The sequence below is a fragment of the Amblyraja radiata genome, chromosome 24 (genome assembly GCF_010909765.2).
Source record: "Amblyraja radiata isolate CabotCenter1 chromosome 24, sAmbRad1.1.pri, whole genome shotgun sequence".
In the NCBI taxonomy this organism is placed as follows: domain Eukaryota; kingdom Metazoa; phylum Chordata; class Chondrichthyes; order Rajiformes; family Rajidae; genus Amblyraja; species Amblyraja radiata.
The window spans coordinates 35,193,645-35,216,842 of record NC_045979.1 but is presented as its reverse complement, the minus strand read 5'-3'; the positions used below and the strand labels follow the sequence as shown (position 1 = coordinate 35,216,842).

The 23,198-nt window shown below is 43.7% G+C and overlaps 1 protein-coding gene across 2 annotated transcripts; it reads left to right on the top strand.

Moving 5' to 3' along the window:
* rab29 (RAB29, member RAS oncogene family) lies at positions 1–22,694 on the top strand. 2 transcript variants are annotated; one of them, XM_033042910.1, is made up of 6 exons: positions 1–131; positions 767–893; positions 10,107–10,178; positions 14,505–14,686; positions 19,311–19,432; positions 20,380–22,694. In XM_033042910.1, the coding sequence occupies exons 2-6, from the start codon at positions 773–775 to the stop codon at positions 20,495–20,497; spliced, it is 615 nt and encodes a 204-aa protein (XP_032898801.1). In that variant the 5' UTR covers positions 1–131; positions 767–772; the 3' UTR covers positions 20,498–22,694. The 2 variants fall into 2 exon arrangements, with proteins under 2 accessions (XP_032898801.1, XP_032898802.1); XM_033042911.1 differs by lacking the exon at positions 1–131 and adding an exon at positions 203–212.
* Positions 22,695–23,198: the final 504 nt, after the last annotated feature.

Below are 23,198 nucleotides of genomic sequence, written 5' to 3'. Positions count from 1 at the left end.
CCGCTGGGGGGCGTCATGTGACCCGGCGGGAGGGCGGGAGGGCGGCGAACACGGGGCCGAGACTGACACCTCCTACCTCAGCCAGTCTCCCTCACACCGAGGGTCGCCCTCAGCCCGTCTCTCCTCCCTCAGTGAGTTCTTCTCCCTCCGAGGGTCACCCTCCTCCTTCCCTCCTTTTTCCCCTCCCTCAGCCAGTCTCCCTCCTTCCCTCAGTCAGTCCTCGTCCCTCAGCGGATCTCCCTCCACCCCTCAACGAGTCTCCCCTCCTACTTCTGTCCTCCCTCCCTCGGCCAATCTCCCTCAGTGAGTCTTCGTCCCTCGGCAACTGTCTTTTTACCCCCAGTGTGTCTTCCTCTGTCTTCCCTCCATCATCCTTTCCTCAGCAAGTATCTCGCTTTCCCTTCCCTCACTCCCTCACCCCTCACTGGGTGTTCTCTGTACCCTCTCCACCTGTCCCTCCTCCCTCCCTCAGCGAGTGACCCTCCTTCCTCAGTGAATCCCCCTCTCCCCTCTCCCCCTCGGTCCTTCCTGCCTCGGTGAACCTCCCTTGCTCGGTAAAGCTCCATCCCTCTCTTCTCTGCCCCTCCATTCACCCCACCCCCCTCAGCAAGTCGCCCACCCTCCTCTGTGCACCAATCTCCCTCCATCCTTGAGCCTCCCTCCTCGGCAGCCAACCTACATAACCTCCCTCCTTCCCTCTCTTCCTCCCTGCCCCTCAGTGTCTGCCTCCCTCATTGAGCCTGAGCCTCTGTCGTTCACTCCCCAGACCATCATGGCCAAGGACTACCTGTTCAAGGTGCTTGTGATCGGTGACAGTGCGGTGGGCAAGACCTCCCTTGTGCATCGTTACACCAACGACAGCTTCAGCAAGCATTACAAGTCCACCGTGGGAGGTAAGTGGAGGTGTATACTTGTATAACTCTCAAGTCATGCACATCCGTACAGTGTCTTTCATTGAGTTGATATAGATCTAATCTCATAGATGGAGGAACAATATCTCTTTGGGGATACCAGTTTGCTGTGGGAGTTAAAAGTAACCTTTTTGAGCTGATCGAGATCTGCAGTGGGAGGTGGGGTGAAGATAGATTTATCTTGCTGGATTGATAATTGTATGAAAAGGGAGGGAAAAGTTGAAAGTGTTTTTTGTTTGGAATTAATGCCTGTGTTGCTGCCTCTCAGCTTGGGGGACGCTCGCTCAATTAATGTCAGAGGTTGGGTGGATTGCTGTCTGCAATTTTCTCCATGGCTTCTTCAGGGCCCTCCAGTTTATTCCCGCATCCAAATGATTTGCGGATATGTAGATTGCTTATTGTCAGAACCTTTTTCCCCACCATTGAAAATTCAAATACTAGGGGGCAGAGCAATAAGCTGAGAGGGGCAAAGCTTAAAGATGTGGGGGTGGGCAAGTTATTTTTACACCGAGGGTTGTTCAAGAAAGAACAGCATTTGCTGGAAATATCTAAGGTTGACAAAAATGCTGGAGAAACTCAGCTGGTGAGGCAGCATCTATGGACATATGGCAGCATCTACACAGAGGGTGGTGACTGCCTGGAACATGCTGCTGGGGGACGAAGTTGAGGTAGAGATGAATGTATAATTTAACAAACTTTGGAAAGACACATGGATATGCATATGGATTATGTGGAGGCAGATAAGAGTTGGTCTTGGTATCATGTTCTGCACAGACATTGTGGGCTAAAGGATCCGTTCTTGTGCCTTCTAAGTTACTGCTTTATGTGGATTAATAGCAAAAAGAAACAGACAAGAGGAGTTATAGAACCAGTCATACAGCATGGAAACAGGCCCTTCGGCCCAACTTGCCCCCACCGTCCAACATGCCCCGTCCCACCTGTCTGCATTTGGCCCATATTCATCTAAACCTGTCCTATACATGTACCTGTCTAAATGTTTCTTAAACGTTTTAAGATGCTATTACATCCTCATGTCCTGGACCTTTCCTCGGGTTATTGCTGGGTCAGTAGGAATGGAGCAAAATTAACAATTATCTAGTTAACCTTGTGTATCCTTTGTATGGAGTGTATATTGTGAGTATAGAGTTGAACATAATTATTCTTGAATAGTTCACAGTCATCTTAGAAAAATTACAAGAACAGGAGCTCCGGAAGTGGCGGCGCTGGTGAACGGCTGCGGCTCGCCTGCAGTCTGTTTGTCTTTACTTTTTTGTGTTGTTTTTTTGTTGTTTTGTCTAGTTACGTTTTTGGTTTTTAGGTTGTGTTTATGGGGGGGGGGGGGGGGGGGTTGGGGGTTGAAACAGGGCTTGCTGTCTCTCCCTTCGGGGGAATGCGACTTTTTTGTCGTATCCCCCTTCTCTGCCTCCGTCTGCGCTGAGGCCCAATGGCGGAGCTGGCGACCTCGAGACTCCGGAGGCAGCCTGTCAGGACTTGCCCTGGGCTCGCTCCCGTGAGGGCGGTCCAGCTCGGGGCTGGAACGGCGCCCCCGTGAGGGGCTGTGACGCTCCCGTGAGGGCGGCCTGGCGAGGGGCTGAGACTCTCCCGTGTGGGCTGTGGCGCTCCCGTCGGAGCGGCCCAGCCCGAGGGTGGAATGGCGCTCCCGTCGAAGCGGCCCAGCTCGAGGGGGAATGGCGCTCCCGTCGGAGCGGCCCAGCTCGAGGTGGAATGGCGCTCCCGTCGGAGCGGCCCAGCTCGAGGGAGGAACGGCACTCACGTGAGGGTGATCCGGCTCGGGGCTGGAACGGTGCTCCGGTGGCTGGGACGGCGTTCTGGCGGCTATGACCTGAGTCCTGGGTTCAGCCGCGGGTCAGCGGCTGCGTACGCTGGACTGGAGGGCGGCAGCTTCGACCACCCCGGGCCGCGGTGTTTGAGCCGGCCCATTTGCGGGGTTCGGTGAGCCGCGGGACTGTTTGTGCCATCGCCCGGTGGGGAATCGCCTCAGCGCAGAGGGAGAAGAGGAGGGAAGAGACTGCAGCCCTAATATTTTTGCCTCCACCACAGTGAGGAGGTGCTTGGAGGATACACTGTGGTGGTGTTAATTTGTGTTTAGTGTTGTTTATTATTGTATGATTGTATGTATGACTGCAGGCACGAAATTTTGTTCAGACCGTAAGGTCTGAATGACAATAAAGGTATTCAATTCAATTCAATTCAATTAAAGCAGCATTGGCTGTCTTGTGCCCTTATCATCCAAATAAATCTTGTGTACAAGTCTCTGCTTTGTGAAACAATTTCCTGTGCTTCACTAATGAAAAAACATTTTAGTTTAAACTTCTCGTGCTGCACTTCATAACTTGACCCTGAGATGCACACCAGCAGGATATTGCCTGGAATAGAGTAGTTTAATTATAAGGAGAGACTAGAGGAGCTAGGTCTGTCTCGGAGCAGAGGAGGTTAAGTGACAGGATTGAGGTATATAAAATTGAGGGCAATAGATAGGATAGACTGCAGGATATCTCTCCTTGTATCAGATGAAACTAGAAGACATGAGGTTTACGGTCAGGCGGAAGAGATTTGAAAGGAGAGCTTCTTCGCCCAGAGAGTAATACATACTTGGAATACATTGCCTGGGAGAGTGGTTCAGACTGGGTCCTGACAGTATTTGTCCAGATTAGTAGTCAAGAGTGTTTTATTGTCACATGTCCCAGATAGAACAATGAAATTCTTACTTGAAATGCTGCAGCAGAGAGGGCTATAGACCGGAATTAATGAGGAGGAGTGATCACTGGCGGAGATGTTAGAACATAGAACGGTACAGCACAGGAACAAGCCCTTTAGCCCACAATGTCCATGTTGTACTTGATCTCAAGTTAATTTATCTCCTCTGTCAGCATGTGATCCATATCCTTCCATATCCACATTCATAGAACATATCCATGTGCCTATTTAAAATTGAATTGAATTGAATTGAATCCTTTATTTGTCATTCAGACCTTTTGGTCTGAACGAAATGTTGTTGCCAGCAGCCATACATGTAATAATAACAACACACAATAAACACAAATTAACATCCACCACAGTGAGTTCACCAAGCACCTCCTCACTGTGATGGAGGCAAATGTCTCAGAGTTACTGTCTCTTCCCTCCTATTCTCCCTCTGCGCTGAGGCGATACCCCACCGGGCGATGGTAAGTCAGTCCCGCGGTTCAAGCTCCGCGGCCCGGGGGTGGTCGAAGCTGCCGCCCTCCAGTCCAGCGGACGCAGCTGTTGCCACGGGAGCTCCGGAAAACAGGCACCAGCCTGTGACCCGCGAGCTCCCGACGATGTCGTCCACTGGCCCGCGGCCGAGCCCCGGATTCAGGTCGCCGCCGCCATAACGCCGCCTCAGCCACCGGAGCACCGTCTCCGCCCCGCACCGGGCCGCCCACACGGGAGCGTCTCAGCCCCGCACCGGGCCGCCCACACGGGAGTGTCTCAGCCCCGCATCGCGCCGCCCACATGGGAGCGCATTCCAGCCGAGAGCCGGGCTGCCCACAGGAGAGCGCCTTCCAGCCGGTAGCCGGGCCGCCCACACAGGAGTGTCTCAGCCCCGCGCCGTCCGCCCTCACCAGAGCGCCGAGTCGTGCCGCTGCCCGAACGTTGACGCAGCTTGAAGACGGCCAGCCTCGCGTTGGTAAGTCCTGGCTGGCTCTACCTCCAGAGCCTCGTGGTCGGTCGCAGGTTGGAGGCCGCCAGCTCCGCCATTGGGCCTCAGCTCAGGCGGGGGAAGAGAAGGGGGATACGACAAAAAAGTCGCATTCCCCCGAAGGGAGAGACAGAAAGCCCTGTTTCAGCCCCCCCCACACACATAACACCACCTAATAACCAAAGGTTTAACTGAACTAGACAAAAAAAACAACAACAAAAAAGTAAAAACAGACAGACTGCAGGCGAGCCGCAGCCGTTTCACAGCGCCGCCACTTACGGATGTAAGTCTCTTGAACACTCATATCATATCTGACCACACATTCCAAGCATCTTTGTTTTATTAATAAAATTTGTCCCACATCTCCTTTAAACTTTGCCCCTCTCACCTTAAGCCTTTGCTTTAGTTTAGTTGAGATATACAGCGCGGAAACATGCCCTTCGGCCCATCAAGTCTGCGCCGACCAGCACATTAACACTATCCTAAACACACTAGGGACAATTTGCACATACACCATGCCAATTAACCTACAAACCTGTATGTCTTTGAAGTGTGGGAGGAAACCAAAGATCTCGGAGAAAACCCACGCGGTCACGGGGAGAACGTACAAACTCCGTACAGTCAGCACCCGGAGTCAGGATTGAACCCGGGTCTCTGGTGCTACAAGCGCTGTAAGGCAGCAACTCTGCCGCTGCTCCACCGTGCCGCCCCTGCTGTGCTCTCTAGTATTTGACATTTCCAACCAGGGAAAATGTTATGATTGTCTGCCATATCTATGCCTATTGTAATATTTTTACAGTTCTATCAGATCTGCCCTTAACATCTGACATTCCAGAGAAAACAATCCCAGTTTGTCCATCCTCCCCTCATATACCTTCTAATCCAGGCAGCATTTTTGGTAAACCTCTTCTGCACCCTCTCCAATCTCTCCCCATCCTTTCTGTAATTGGGCGACCAGAACAGCACACAATACTCCCAAAAGCAGCCGAACCAAAGTTCTACAATGCTGCAACATGACTTCCTGACATTTTTACTCAATGCCCCGACTGATATGCCGTTGCCATACTATCTATTTGTGTTGTTACTTTCAGGTTGGGCTGAATAGCCGGTTTCAATGCAGTGTGTGAAAACCAAATGAGTATGAGTTTTTGCCGAAAATTGAGATTTCATTGTGCACTGCACTCCTTATAATATTAGCAGGAAAACATTTAAACATTTCTCCACTACTTTAACCCTCATCAGCATATCAAACATTATTGCCATTATTAATTTAAAGCAGTGTCAGTTTTGGGATTATCAGATCGTTTGCTTGGCAAGTGGAGGAGTAAATGATACCATTTATATTGCAGTATAGTCTAGAATCAGTGCCGGTAAGTTTGGGTGCATTTTCTGTGATAATTTAGTGTATTAAAAGGAAACAATATGTGTTTCAGCTGGTGATTGAAATTAAAGCACTAATGACCGTACTTGTGAAAATGTGGGCGAGGAGCTGTGCAAAAGGAAATGTTCAAATATTAATTTAAGCTGTACATTGTTTTCCAAGTACCAATGGGAATAAGGTTTGCAGGAAGTGTAGGGAAATATTAATGAGCCCCCATGAGACTGTAATTGTCTGGAATGTTTGTTGTCATAGGAGATGTAATTCAGTTATAAGCATATAAAAGGTATCAGCGTATGGAACAACAATTACGGTAGGGGTGGGGCAGCAAAATGGACTACACCAAGTTGTTGCAATGATTGAGGATGTGGTTAAGGCAACAATGAGATTTGTAAAGTCTAATAAAAATGACTGGTTACAATTAAAGGGTAAAACCTTAACATTTGAAAAAAACAGTAAAACTGATTTGAAATGAGTGGGTTCATTGCCAAGGATGTCCAGTGAGTAACAAAATCAGAAGCTGCTTCAGCTAATAATCCACCACGGTGGAATTAATATGTTTTCAAATAAAAATGTACTGTTTCTCATGAACAGCAGAATTATATGTGTGATGAGTATGCTTACTTAAATTTTATTCTGCTGAAACCTTTGTTCAACAAGGATCAGGGCCCCACATAAGAGCTTCTTGAATAATTAGTTTGCTTTATTTAAACTCAATCTAGAATTATTGTTCATGAACCAAAATATTGACCATGTATTGTAGTGACATGAGGCATTTTGAAACTGAAAACCTCAGGGTCTTTATGCTCTCCTTTAAATGTGAAATATGGGCACATTAGTTACTTATAATGAAAATGCTATAATGAATTGACCTATAATAAATTTAATTGTTGCTCCTTAATTTAAGGGAAAAACTTTTAACAGCATTTAAAGTTTAGTGATATTACACGAGTCCTTCGACACACTGAGTCCATGCCGACCATTGATCACCTGCTCACACTAATTCTGTGTAGGAAGGAACTGCAGATACTGGTCTTCAGACTAAGATCAATGGTTCAATGGTCCTTTGTTGTCGCGTTTACCATTTAAGGTACAGTGCAATTAGATTTGCCATACAGACATTCCAGAAAAAAAGCAACAAGACACACACTTACCTAAAAGTTAACATAAACATCCACCACAGCAGCTCGCCCATATACCTCACTGTAATGGAAGGCAATGATGTCTTATCTTCTTTCCTCCTTGTTCTCCCGCGGACGGGACAGTCAAACAATCCGTAGTCGGGGCGATCAAAGCTCCCGCATCGGGGCGATCGAAGCTCGTGCGGTTTGGAGCTCCTGATGTTCCTGCGGCTTGGAGCTCCCGAAGTCGGCCCCTAACCAAGGGACCGCGAGCTCCACGATGTTAAGTCCACAAGCTCCCGCAGTTGGAGCTCCCGAGGTCGATCCCTGACAAAGGGACCGCCAGCTCCACGATGTTAAGTCCGCGGGCTCCCACGGTTGGTGCTGCCAAAGTCGATCCAGCAAGAGGCCGCCTGCTCCTCGATGTTAGGCTGAAATGTGAATGGAGATACGACACGGGGGGAAAAAATCGCATCTCCGTCGAGGAAAGAGATTTAAAAGAAGTTTCCCACAACCAGTAAGTTTCCCACTACATAATACAAAGCTAAAGATACAATTAACATACAGTTAACAACATACTAAAAACAACAAAGATAGAAAAGGACGAGACAAGCTGTTGGCGAGGCTGCCATTGTACGGCGCCACCCGGATGGGTCTCAACCCGAAACGTCACCTATTCCTTTTCTCCAGAGATGCTGTCTGACCCACTGAGTTACTCCAGCTTTTTGTGTCTGTCTTCACACTAATTCTACACTAGGCCCACTTTCTCATCCACTCCTTACACCCTAGGGGCGATGTACAGAGCCAATTAACCTACAAACCCGCACGTCTTTGGGGATGTGGGATGAAACCGGAGCACCGGGAGGAAACCCACACAGTTACAGGGAGAACATGCAAACTCCACATGGACAGCACCCGAGGTCCAGATCGAACCCGAATCTCTGGCACTGTGAGATAGCAGCTCTACTACTGTGCCGCCCTGGAATTATCAATGATAATACCTGGTAAAATCAGCAGTAGATTGCACTGGTATTGCCTGAACAATGCTGTAAAATATCTCTACTCTGACATTTTTGCATGCTCTGCGATTCATAGTATTTTCTGAGGTACATGATGAATCTGAAACTTTACATTGGAATCTTTCTATTTAATCTTTCATCTTTTAATAGATAAATTAGTAGATTTTATCTTGTCTTTCCAAGCAAAGCATGGGCAATGCCAAGCATTTTGGTAAGGTTAGCGTATCTTTAATGGAGAAGAATGAAGCAGGCTCCTGTTGTGTACATCAGCATCCTGCATCAATATCTCCCTCGTGTAGGAAGGAACTGCGGATGCCAGTTTACACCGACGATAGACACAAAATGCTGGAATAACTCAGCAGGACAGGCAGCACCTCTGAGAGAAGGAATGGGTAATGTTTCGGGTCTGAAGAAGTGTCTCGACCCAAAATGTCACCCATTCCTTCTCTCCAGAGATGATGCCTGTCCCGCTGAGCTACTCCAGCATTTTGTGTCTATCTTTAATATCTCCCTTGTTTTACCCAGTCAATTTATCTCCATCTGTCTGTCTGTCTGTCTGCTAAAGAGAGAAATCCACCCCATCATTTCCCATGCGCAATTTCTCGTGTGGAAATACATTTAATAATAATAATAATAATACATTTTATTTATGGGCGCCTTTCAAGAGTCTCAAGGACACCTTACAAAAATGTAGCAGGTAGACGAAAAACATGTAAGGGGAATGAAATAAATAGTAGAGACATGACTAGTACACAAAGTAAAGACAGAATACAATTCAAAACACAATATGAGGCAATTAGTGCACAGATGAAAAGGGAGGGGGACGTGGGGCTAAGGATAGGCAGCGGTGAAGAGATGGGTCTTGAGGCCCATGACCGAAGGGGGCCTAAGAAGAAGGCAGCAACTCTATCGCTGCGCCACCGTGCCGCCCCACAGTAGTAATCTAGAACCCTGGAATAACACAGAGAACTTTCGAAGTTTAAATCCGATGATGAAATTTACATTTGCTTTATAATCTCGAATTTCAACAGTCTGCAGTGATGGCTACAAAGTTAGACAAAAGTGCTGGAGAAACTCAACGGGTGCAGCAGCATCTATGGAGCGAAGGAAATGGGCAACGTTTCGGCCCGAAACATTGCCTATTTCCTTCGCTCCATAGATGCTGCTGCACCCGCTGAGTTTCTCCAGCACTTTTGTCTACCTTCGATTTTCCAGCATCTGCAGTTCCTTCTTAAACACTATGGCTAGAAAGTTATCAGAATACACGACTGGTTTTCTAACCTACTTTGAGAGAGGACATCTGCAATTCTTGCCTGGTCTGGCCTCTGTGACTTCAGACCCATCTGAAGTGATCCAGCAAACCATGATATTTGGGGAGGGGGAGGGGAGGGGGGGGGGGGAACTAAATATAGGTCACATATACTGCCTTGCCAGTGGTGCCTGCATCCTGAAAAGTGAATCGATTAAAATTTCCAAGCGCCCTACTGCCGGTGTGAACAGGCTTTACATTTATTCTGAGCTTCAGCCCATTATTTGCCTGTTGACTTGAGGGTAGACCGTGCACTTCTGCAAAGTAAGGTCTCTATCAAACTGCCATTGTTTGGCACTGCCCTCTGACAATAAAGATACACCCAGAGTCCCTGGAAAATGTGGATTATTTCCTTTATCCAAGGAGCTGTCGGTTGATAGGTCATCGATCTTCACAGATGCTGCCTGACCTGAAGATATCCTGCACTTTGTTTTACTTTCAGATTTCCAACATCCTGCATTATTTTGCAAAATGCATTGCCAACAAATATCTGATTCGAGGAAGATCTTCATTGGGGATCAATAATTCTCTCGGCTGAGTGTTTTGTTGTTCAATAGACAATAACTAATGATGTTCAGATGCAATCCTAATTTTATCCTGGCTAAATCATTGAATGTTGTTGTAAAGATCTTTTGTTTTCTCTTCACAAACACTGATAACTATACTTTGTTCATTGATTTCAGTGGACTTTGCTCTGAAAACTTTACAGTGGTCTGACACGGAGGCCGTTCGGCTTCAGCTTTGGGACATAGCAGGTAAGTGCCAACTTCAGTTTCTGAACCAGAAATATTTCAAATGGGTTGTTGTTACTCAATTATTACATATGGAAATGATTTCCTGATCGAATGTTACTATGTCAATAATGTGTGGGAAGGAACTTCAGATGCTGGTTTACACCGAAGATGGACACAAAATGCTGGAGTAACTCAGTGGGACAGGCAGCATCTCTGGAGAGAAGGAATGGGTGACGTTGAGGTTCAAGACCCTTCTTCTGATTGTGACTTCTGCAGTCCCGCTGAGTTACGCTTTAGTATGTCAATAGGTTATGCTCTTTATAAAATCGTGCACATTGAATATCCCACAATTTATTTTGGAAATTGTTTTGAGGAGATATACCAAGTGAAACAAGTCACCTGCTGGTATCCTTGCATAGCTGCTCTCAGTGGCAATTATATTTGGTTTCAAATTAATGTTAAAAAAACAAATAAAACTTAAAAGGAGTACTTTTTTGAAGTTTGTATTTATTTAATGGAAGTTCCATGCAGGCCAGCTGCCTGGAATTTGTGTAAAATATACAATATTACAAGCAATTTTCACTGACGTCAAACATTTAAAGTCGTTTCTTTTAATTAACGAATAATTCCCTTTTAGATGTATAGTTAACCTTTGTCATGGAATTTTTTACCTCTATTGTGAGGTCCTGTATCAGACCTATTCTGTCTCCCATATTGCTGAGTTTAGATTAATTTTAATTATAGAAGGGCAATTGTTCTCAACTCTTCACTTATGGAAAACATATGAAGCCATAGAGTAGTGTAAATAAATTACTTTAACGATTCAAATAAAAACTGGGATAGCATGCATGAGGAACTAAGAGGGGAAGGGATTTCTGAAGAACATGTAGAACAACTTGATTAAAGCATTTGTGGCCCAAAGAAATGGTGGCATCCCTGAATTCTATTCTGAGAAATGAACCAAGTTAAGTGCATGCATTATCAATGTGTGTTCAGTTCAGAGATACAGCATGAAAACAGACCTTTCGACCCACCGAGTCCGTGCCGACCAGCATTATCTGCACACTAGCACTATCCTACACACTGGGGACAATTTACTATCTTCACTGAAGCCAATTAACCTAGAAACCTGTACGTCTTCGGAGTGTGGGAGGAAACCGGAGAAAACGCAGACTGTCACAGGGAGTGCGTACAAACTCTGTACAGACAACACCCGTAGTCAGGATCGAACTCTGATCTCTGGTGCAGTAAGGCAGTAGCTCTACCGCTGCGCCTCTGTGCCACCCCATGATCCTTGTACTTGATTTATGTCATATCGTGAGGTTCCAAATAGATGTGGAAATGGATAAGGAACACTCCAAGGTAGCATACTGCCTCACCCGCTGAGTTTCTCCAGTATTTTTGTCTACCTTAGATTATTCCAGCACCTGCAGTTCTTTCTTAAACAGGAACACTCCAAGGTAAGACTAATCAACTGGAGAAGTACTCATTTCAATCGGATGATCCGGCTTCAGTAAATTGGGATGGAATAAAATCTCTACGTGAATAACGACATCTTTAAAGATTCAGCTACAATGTGGGTGCATTCCCATTAGAGAGTAAGTTATGGAAATTAAAGCTGGAACAACTTGGATTAAAAAAAAAATAAACAAGTAAAATGAAGCAGAGAAGAAAGAATATATGACAGATTCACATGACAGGATCGTAACAAGACAGAAAAAAACATCTGATTACAGGAAGTTCTGAGAAGTTAAAAGAAGGAAATACTAGGGATCATGCGAGAAGGCTGGTAACACGCACAAAAAGGATATCTAAAAATATTTAGTGGGCACGTGAATAGGAAATGTGATGTAGGGGAGGAATTGGAATTAGTCAGAGACCACAAAAGGAGATGGAGCCAAGTCTGGTACTGTATATCATTTTGTATATCATTCTTCAGCAGGGAAGATGAGAGACTGCTGGAGCCTCTGCAAAAGATGTACTTGAGATTCTGCATAGGGTAATAATTGATAAAGTGGAGTTCTCAAAAAGGCCAAAGGACACAAAAATGCTAGGCAGGTCAGGTAACATCTCTGGAGAAGATAGATAGGTGATGTTTCAGGTCGGGACCCAACTTCAAAAAGGCCTGCTGGTCTTGACGTGGATAGTCATCTGACCCATATTTTCAATTGTAGCATTGGAAAGAAAGTTGGTGAGGATGTTGACAGGAAAAAAATTGTGGCTGCAGAGAAGTGGGATTCTTTCCCCTCAAATCCTCATCAACTTTCTTGCCAATGCTACAATGGAACTTTCCACCATCCCTGCCAATCACATGATGCATGAAGAATAGTCGATGGGGTTCCACTCGGCCAGCTGCTTTGGTGTTGATGGTGAGAACCTCGATTGTTGCAATTGTGGGACTCATTGCCACAGAAGGCTGTGGAGACCAAGTAATTGGGTATTTTTAAGGCAGATATAGATTTATTCTTGATTAGTACAGGCGTCGGGGGTTATGAGGAGAAGGCAGGAGAATGGGGTTAAGAGGAGAAGATAGATTAAGAGCCTGTCCCACTATACGAGTTTACCCAAGAGCTCTCCCGAATTTAAAAAAAAACAAACTCGTGGTAAGTACGTAGAATGTACGTAGCGGGTACGTCGGAGCTCATGACGTCTCTTAGCGGCTCGTAACGCTAACGGCAAGTACTCGGGAAACGCGGTAAGCTCGTGAAGTTTTTTCAACGTGTTGAAAAATGTCCACGAGAACCCTGAGTACCTACGAGCAGCTATTACCGTAATTCTCCGAGTTCGAATCAGGGGAAACTCGGGAGAACTTTTGAATTACCTCGTATAGTGGGACAGGCCCTTTAGCCATGATTGAATGGCGGAGTAAACTTCATGGGCCATATGGCATAAATTCTGCTCCTATCACTTATGAACTGCACTGAATTTGGATGATATTCCACAACTTTCCCAATTTCTGCCATGTGCATGATGGAAAGGTTTGGGAAGTTGAGGCAAGTTACTACAGTACAGTCAGCCTTTGACCTGTTCATTTACCCTAATGTATGTAATCAGCCCGCATTTATTAGGTGACCCACTGAAACCTTGAAGCTACATGGTTATGCCACTGAATCCCAAGGAGACTTGCTGTGAATTATGTTATTGGAGATGGTTAATATTTGACATTTGTATAGTGCAAATTTTACTTTTCATTTTTCAGCCAACTTAAATGATGTCCAGGTCTTGCTGCATGCCTCCATTATAGAGTCATAGAGTGATACAGCGTGGAAACATTCATTAATTGGGAAATTCCAAATGGAACTGGATGTTTTGTAGTCATCAGTCATGATGGAAGAAAGACTATTAATTAAGCATTATTGAGCGAGCAGGGCTATTAAAAAAAATAATAATTAAACAATTCTGCTCTGCAGCATGGATAACATAATTGAAAAATTGAATTGTAGAATTTCACTCTGAATGTTGTGGCAAGGAAAAATAATTCTACCCCGACTGAAAAGCCTCTCTGTGAAATAGGGTAACGGATTAATAGTCTAGAGTTATACAATGTGGAAAGAGGTCCTTTGGTCCAACATCTCAATCCCAACCATTCTTCCCCATCTAAGCTGGTCCCATTTGCCTGCATTTGGCTCACATCTCTCTAAACCTCTCCTATCCATGTACCTGTGCAAGAGTCTTTTAAATGCTTATTGTACCTGCCTCATCTGCCTCCTCTGGCAGAAGAAGAGTCTCGACCCGAAACATCGGCAATTGCTTCTCTCCATAGATGCTGCCTCCCCCGCTGAATTACTCTAGCATTTTGTGGCTACCTTCGATTTACCAGCATCTGCAGATCTTTCTTAAACAATACCTCCTCTGGCAGTTCATTCCTTGTATCCTCCACCCTCTAAGGTAGACAAAAATGCTGGAGAAACTCAGCGGGTGCAGCAGCATCTATCTAGCGAAAGATATAGGCAACGTTTCGGGCCAAAATCCTTCTGCCGCACCCGCTGAGTTTCTCCAGCATCTTTGTCTACCTTCGATTTTCCAGCATCTGCAGTTCCTTCTTGAACATTTTATCTCTAGGTCGATAAAGGTTTAATATTTGACAACTGAATATTTTTCCAATTTGGTATCCATTACAATTAGTAACAGAATGGATGAGTTGTAGAGGTTCTCTAATCCTACCATAAAATTGTGCCTAAGCACGTTCTTAGAAGTGGATTGGTGCAAAAAAAATGAGTACATAAATTTCCTGCATTTTTTTTATCAACTGAATCATCACCGGGTAAAATTCTGTCATCAATTTTGTAGATGTAGAGACGATTGTAAATAAACTGTTCAGTGAATAAATAATTAATGTGTTCTTAGGGCAAGAGCGATTTACGTCGATGACTAGGTTATATTACAGAGATGCTGGGGCGTGCATCATCATGTTCGATGTGACGGATATAACAACCTTCCACAGCTGCCTCAAGTGGAAGCACGATTTAGACAGCAAAATTGCTTTGGTGGACGGAAGCCCAGTGCCATGTGTTCTCTTGGCAAATAAGGTGATCTGAAGTATTTGCTGCCGCATTTGTATCTTTAGAAGATTTATATTGACCATTCTCATGCATAATAACCCTGTAGCCAAGTGTGCTTAGCTTTAGACTTTACTTTAGACTTTAGACATACAGCGTAGACACAGGCCCTTTGGCCCACTGAGTCCGGGGCAACCAGCGATCACCCCGTACACTAACACTATCCTACGCAATATGGACAATGTTATCAAAGCCAATTAACCTACAAAGCTGCACGTCTTTGGAGTGTGGGAGGAAACCGGAGCACCCGGAGAAAACACACACGGTCACAGGGAGAACATGCAAACTCCATACAGACAGCACCGATAGTCAGGATCGAACCAGATCTCTGGTGCTGAAAGGCAGCAACTCTACCGCTGCCCCATTGTGCTCTTCTAACCTTCGTGTTGTAAATATAAAGTAAAATTATAAAAAATATCTCATCAGTCTAAACATCTGTGGTGGTGGTGGTTGTGAGTTATTTTGTTCCTAATAGTGTAGCTACACAAATGTTCTGATCTTATGATTAAGTAATATAAACTATGTTGACATTAAAGAGGCTTGCAAACAATTTGGACTAAAATGCAATCAGTAATTGTTTTTCTTGCAATGAGTATTAATGAAATCATAACATCCTTCCTTTCATTTGTCCTGTCTCGATATCTCCCCGATCTGCACTGTCATGCTGACAGTAGCAAAGATTCAACAATCATGCATACAAAAAGTCAAATTTCTCTCAGATTTCTGTTATTATACTTAGTAGAATCATAGTAGAATACTTAGTAGAATAGTAGAATCCATCTTCCGTACACTATAGAGCACTTGTTACATCTGAGCATACTACTCCTAAATCAGATACAGTTGATTTTTAAGTTCTACCATCAGATAGGATGCAAGGGTGCCAGAGACCCGGGTTTGTTCCTGACTATGGGTGCTTGTCTGTACGGAGTTTGTACGTTCTCCCCGTAACCTGAGTGGGTTTTCTCCGGGTGCTCCGGTTTCCTCCCACACTCCAAAGATGTACAGGTTTGTAGGTTAATTGACTTCGGTCAAAGTGTAAGTTGTCCGTAGCATGTGTAGGATGGTGTTAGTGTGCGGGGATCATTGATCGGCACAGACTTGGTGGGCCGAAGGGCCTGTTTCCGTGCTGTATCTCTAAACTAAAATAGGATATTCCACAAATGTCAGAGCAGAGAGAACATTGATGTCTTGTTCATTAAAGCTTGAGCTTTCTGCTTGTTCTCCAGGCCTTTAAAACAGTGCTCTGCAAGCTTTTTAGATGATTTATGCTCTGCAAACTATGCAGCAGCCCTTTGGCTGGGGGAGTTAACACTGTTGAAAGTGTTTCATCTTTTTTTTTTTTACTTTCTAACTAAATTACTTATTAAATCCTCATGAATCCCCTAGAATCTTTGGAACCACCCTCTGTCCCCCAATGGGATTGTGTGGAAACCACCACTTTAAATTAAATATTAAATAACCTGTTAATGTGTGTATTTCAATTTAAAGAATCTGTGTCATGTTCTGCCACAATCATTCAACTTTAGACTTTAGAGAAACAATGTGGAAATAGGCCCTTGGGCTCACTGAGTCCGCGTCGACTACTACCATCAGGGACAATTTACAATATTATCAAAGCCAATTAGCCTACAAGCCTGTCAGACTTTGGAGTATGAGAGGAAGCCGGCGTACCCTGAGAATATCCACGCGGTCACAGGGAAAATGTACATACCCTGTACAGACAACACCCGTGGTCAGGATTGAACCCGGTTCTCTGGCGCTGTATGGCAGCAGCTCAACTGCTGCACCACTGCACCACCGTATAATGTTAAAAGAAAGTGTTGTTTAAATGCTGAACTATAATATCATGAGTGGTTTTCTTATCCTTTAATTGGAGATTATTCACCCAAGAGCCATTAGTCTGCTTTTGGCAATCATCCAGGTTCAACATTAAAACATTTTCAATGGCACCTTTTCCAATGTGTACAGATTTGTGTTTCTAATTAACCTTCATCACTTTCTTGCACATTCATTTCCATTCATTCCTGCACTCAGCTGAGTGTTTTATTTGATGTGATTGATCTGGTCAACTGCTCTTGAAGCTATTTAGACATCAGAAATTTTCGATTGGATTTTTGAAATAAATTAACAAAGATATACTTGACAAAGCAACAAGCTTTATCAGTAGGTAGACAAAAATGCTGGAGAAACTCAGCGGGTGCAGCAGCATCTATGGAATGAAGGAAATAGGCAACGTTTCGGCCCGAAACGTTGCCTATTTCCTTCGCTCCATAGATGCTGCTGCACCCGCTGAGTTTCTCCAGCATTTTTGTGTACCTTCGATTTTCCAGCATCTGCAGTTCCTTCTTAAAAGCTTTATCAGTAACCGAGTAACAGATGGAAACTTATGCAACATGCTGGAATCAGAGTTATCTTGTTAAACAATGTTTTAGTGAGTCCCTTTTGGTCCTGCCTCTAATTCTGCTCCATATTTAGTTTTATGGTTTATTCTAATCAACCAACTGCTTTTAGAATTTGTCTGCAGAAGGGAACTGACCTGGTACATCACCCATCTTTTTCTCCAGAGATGCTGTCTGACCCGCTGAGTTACTCCAGCACTTGTTTTTATGCTCATTTGCCGCACAAGGCACTCACATCCTAAATAAAATGGTTTAATAGACTGTTTTGTTGCACCCTGTATACTTTGCTAACTAACAGTATTGGAGACCCCTTTGCTCTCAGTGATGAAATTCAAGTTCATCGCTTGTTAGTTTTAGGTTGAAGTGAGAATGGGATTCTTCGCTCAACTATCAGATGGCAAAGGGATATATTGTTCAGAAGGTTCACCAGACTGATTCCTGGGATGGCAGGACTTTCATATGAAGAAAGACTGGATAGACTCGGCTTGTACTCGCTAGAATCTAGAAGATTGAGGGGGGATCTTAATGAAACTTACAAAATTCTTAAGGAGTTGGACAGGCTAGATGCAGGAAGATTGTTCCCGATGTTGGGGAAGTCCAGAACAAGGGGTCACAGTTTAAGGATAAGGGGGAAATCTTTTAGAGATGATAAAAAAAAATGTCACCCAGAGAGTGGTGAATCTGTGGAATTCTCTGCCACAGAAAGTAGTTGAGGCCAGTTCATTGGCTATATTTAAGAGGGAGTTAGATATGGCCCTTGTGGCTAAGGGATCAGAGGGTATGGAGAGAAGGCTGGTACAGGATACTGAGATGGTTGATCTGCCATGATCATATTGAATGGTGGTGCAGGCTCGAAGGGCCGAATGGCCTACTCCTGCACCTATTTTCTATGTTTCTATGTTCATGTAATGCTCCTCCGAGCAGTGGCGCAGCACTCAGAAGTTTGGGAGAAGGTCTCCAACCTTATCTGGACGGGCAGATATGGTGTGGACATCAGCGCAAGGAGAGTAGCCATGATAACACAAGAGTCCCCACCCAAAACATCGCCTATTCATGTACATCAGAGATGCTGCCTGACTCACTGCGTTAGTTTGGTTTAGCGATACAGCATGGAAACTGGCTCATTGGCCCACAGAATTCATGCTGACCATTGATCACCCGTCCACCCTAGTTCTATGTTATCCCACTTTCGCATCCACTCCCTACACACTAGGGGGCAATTAACCTACAAACCCTCGCGTATTTGGGATGTGGGAGGAAACAGCAGATCCCAGAGGAAACCCACACGGCTACAGGGAGAACCTGCGAACTTCACATAGACAGCAACCAAGGTCAGGATTGAACTGGGGACTCCAGCGCTGTGAGGCAGCAGCAGTTGCGGTGCCCTACTCCAGCACTTTGTGTTCTAGGCAAGAATCCAATGATGGTTTGCAGAAGGTTTGTGAAAAATTAACCAGCAGATGGCGCTACCTGCACTGAGAGGAACTCCTCATCATTGACTAATATTGTAAATAGCATAAGCACTGAAATTGCCAACAATTTAAATGTTTCCAGGGTAGGTTTTTAAATATACAGCAAAGTCAAATTGCATTTAGATTTGCAGGCAGGGTAAATTGAGTTTTGGTTTTGACTTTTGGGACTGAATTTATTACACTTGTCCCTTCCCAGTCTCTGTATATAGGTATTTTAACCATCAGCAAATTAAACCGTCACTTTGTTCTTGACTACTTTTCCCTTTGACGATAGTTATTTTACACATGAATTATAGTCATTATGTGTGTTTAAAAATGCACAAAACTGCAGTTTTTGTTTAGTTTAGAGATACAGCGCGGAAACAGGCCCTTCGGCCCACCGAGTCCGCAGCAACCAACGATCCCCGCACATTAACAGTATCCTACACACACTAGGGACAATTTCACATTCACACCATGCAAATTAACCTACTAGTGTGGGAGGAAACCGAAGATCTCTGAGGAAACCCACGCGGTCCACAGGGAGAATGTACAAACTCCGTAGTTGGGATCGAACCCGGGTCTCCTGGCGCTGTGAGGCAGCAACTCTACCGCTGCACCACCGTGCCGCCCTATTTTATATGTAATTCCTCTGGGTGCAATTTTATATGGAATTGTATATTGAATTTGTATTTTATATGGAATTTGTATATGGAACTTATTTTTGTTTCCTCTTCGAAACAGTGTGACCTATCAGAATGGGCCATCACCAGAAATGAGATAAATATCTTCAGTAAAGAGAACCATTTTGTCGGTTGGTTTGAAACTTCCGTGAAACAAAACAAGAATGTTGCTCAAGCCATGAGGTAATTTAGTTTAGTTTGTTATTGTCACGTATACAGTGAAAAGCTTTTGGTTGCATGCTATCCCAGTCGAAGAAAGACTATATATGGATCCCATCAAGCCTTCCACAGTGTACAGGTAATGGATAATGGGTACAACATTTAGAGCAAGAAATAACATTAAAGTCCGATTAAAGATAGTTCAAAAGTCCCCAATGAGGTAGATGGGAGGTCAGGACTGCACTCTAACTGATGAGTGGTAGGCCTCTGGGTAGTGTTGTAGAGCAGAGGGATCTAGGAGTACAGGTGCATGGTTCCTTGAAGGTCGAGTTGCAGGTAGATAAGGTGGTCAAAAAGGCTTTTGGCATTTTGGCCTTCATCAGTCAGAGGATTGAGTATAGAAGTTGGGAGGTCATGTTGCAGTTGTATAAGACGTTGGTGAGACCGCATTTAGAATATTGCGTAGAGTTCTGGGCACCGTGTTATAGGAAAGATATTGTCATGCTTGAAAGGGTTCAGAAAGGATTTACGAGGATGTTGCCAGGACTAGCGGGTGTGAGCTATAGGGAGAGGTTGAGTGGGATGGGTCTCTATTACATGGAGCGCAGGAGGATGATGGGGGATCTTATAGAGGTTCAATCCTGACTACGGGCGCTGTCCGTGTGGTGTTTGTATGCTCTCCCTTTCACCACGTGGCATTTCTCCGGGATGCTCGGGTTTCCTCCCATATTCCATAAGACATACAGGTTTGTAGATTAATTGGCTTCGGTAAAAACTGAATCATCCCAAGTGTGTGTAGAATAGTGCTAGTGTCCTGGGATAACTGGTTGGCGAAGACTCGGGGGTGGGGGGAGCGAAGGGCCTCTTTCTGTGCTGTACCTCTAAACTAAATCAAACATAAGTTTGCATGCTATTATGTTGATGTGAGTGTGACTTTTAACAATAACGTGAAATTCCATTTGGTGTTGCAGTCTATTGGTAAAGTGCTTGATGTCAAATTTGGGAACTCTGACACAGAGCCAAGGGGACTACATTGAACTTAAGAATGTGCCGACCAGTGAAAAACATTGGAATTCTGGGTGCTGTTGAAAAATCTATCCATGTCCGACATCAGTGAGGATTTGTTACTTGCAAGACTCCCAGTGCAGTTGGTTTGCTCTTTGTTACCAAAGGAGTTCTGAACATTCAACCAACATAACGCCGACTACTTTTTTTACTGACTTGACATGAGTTTTGAGTTGCTTAGTGGACTAATTCTACCAGATGTTCAGTTCAAAGTTTCCTGTTGACATTATTTTAGATGTAAAATTGGAATAATTCTTGTTTGCATCACCGGCAGGCATTGCCAAAGGTATTGTCTCAGACGGTATTATTAATGAAAGAATTGCTCCTGTTAGAAAATTTTAATTATGGTTTGAACTCCTGCCTTCGGTGATCGATCCATGTTCGGGAAAGAGAAAAAAAAAACTGCTAAAAGGTTTTGCGTTTAAATGGTGAATGGCTATTCACATTATGCAAATCAATATAATTGTGCCAATACCTCTGGGATTTTGTACAAAGCAAATGAACATTCTCTACTATCCCCATTTCCTACAGTACAGATTGAGTGTTTCATGTTTCCACACCTTCATGTGTTACTTTAACTAAAATAGGACAAGACTTTGCAGATATACATCTGATATGCGGCATGGAAACTTGATAAATCTTGATTTAATCAAGCCACTTGATTAAAATGTTATCACCAGCTTTTATTACCACTGTGTAATGAGGCAATACATTTAATTGAGTCCATTTTTCATATAGTCCAATAGTGGTTAGAAAACTGGTTTCCTTTAACTACGTGATGGACATGGTAAAATCCTGCACATTGAGTCACTTTCAAATCTGTTCACTTTCTCTGAGGCGTGTTTGTTTGCAACTGAGCTGGATTCATTTTTGTATAATTATAAATGCCAGTGCTGCTTCAAGCAAGAAGCATCTCAATCCCATGGTTTATGGCAGCTTATCTCAATGTAATTACCCAATGCACTTAAAATGTGATTTTTCAATTGTTAGGAAGTGTGACTAATTGTACTGGTCTGCCTGGTGGCATCAGTATCGGTGGAAATCGGTATATCATCTTATAAACAGCACTGAAAGATAGAGAGCACTGAAATTTCGCTTTGCACCATAATTCCAAAGGATAGATATTGTTTGGACATTTCAGAAAATCTGCAAATTTAAAAAAAAAAATTCAGAGTCTGAATATATTGTTAAAGACCGAGCTATATGAGCGTGAGTTGGTATTAGTGAATTTGGACAATTCAATGCTGCTGATGTTTTCCATCATGCCTTTTATGCTCTCCCATTAAGTATTTTGAATAAAATGTTGTGGTATTTGTGGGATGACCTTGCACTTCGGTATTTAAAAGGATTGCTTATTAATTTGTGATCTTTGACATTCCCACTTGCATGCACATTATTCAGCCAAAATGTGCATTATTCACTGAGACTTCTCTCCCTCTCCCAGCCCTTCCCAAACTTAAGTGAGAGAGAGAGGTAATACTAAAAGATCTGTTGTACGTCAATTGTACAATATCCCCTGACGTCTGCAGTCTTTGGTGACATTTAAGAATTATTTTAGTAATCAAAGGCACAATTTGAGATACTCTGTAAAATTATTTTCAATTTCCTAGTAAAATATTGCTGCAAAACTAATCTTTGGAAATAGGTCTGTCAACATTTGTAGCGGGTATAATAGAAAAAAATGGGTAGAGTGACAAAATAGTGACGTGGATTAAAAGCTATTGGTTGTTTTGTAGCTATGCTTCATTTGAAATGATGAATTCCTTTAAAGATGGGTTATTGTAGGTGTGAAAAGATTGATGAGGTCAGACTGTGTAGCATTATTTTTTTGGAGTGCACTGAACAATGGCGTCATATTAGAGTAGCATTTGCCTTGATAAGGTTGGCAAACACAAGCCGTCCTCATTTTGCCTAATATAGTTTGTTACTCTGGGGAGTTTGTTACAGAGCATTGCAGTTTATGGTCACCTTGTGATTTGAACATGAATGTAACTCTTCCAGCTTGACAAACAATAGATAAACTTTGATTCAAGCTTTCCCTTTTTATCATAAACACTGTTACTGTAAAGGCCGATGCTGGGGTTGCAAGGTAATAGTGTTGTTCAGGACTTTGTCAGTGATGAAATGCTTCTGACTTTATCTCAAACTGCATGAGCACTGCTCGTTTATATGACCAAAAATGTATTAATGTCTTCCTATTTTTTGATAACTGAATTTAAAGCAAAGAAAATGTGTCAAATGTTTGTAGCGATTTTACATTGTATGTGACAAATACATGTAATATATGTACGAAAATAAAAATTTATTTTAAATATTCTAATTCAAATTTATGAACTTTCAGGGGAAGAGTTGCAGATTTTGATTGAACTTAAAATTAATTAATAAGCCGTAATTAAACTAGCTATTCTCCTTTGAAAGAAAGTGCAGTATGCAAAAATGAATTGCAAGGAAATATCGATGCATTTTAATCATTCATATTTATGCAGCAGCATTAACGTGCCAAAATACTTCCTTGGAGCATTAGATTTGGTACTTGGCTGCAAAAGGAACACATTTCGAAGATGAGACATAGAAACATAGAAAATAGGTGCAGGAGGAGGCCATTCGGTCCTACGAGCCAGCACCGCCATTCATTGTGATCATGGCTGATCGGTCCAAATCAATAACCCATGCCTGCCTTCTCCCCATATCCCTTGACTCCACTAGCCCCTAGAGCTCTATCTAA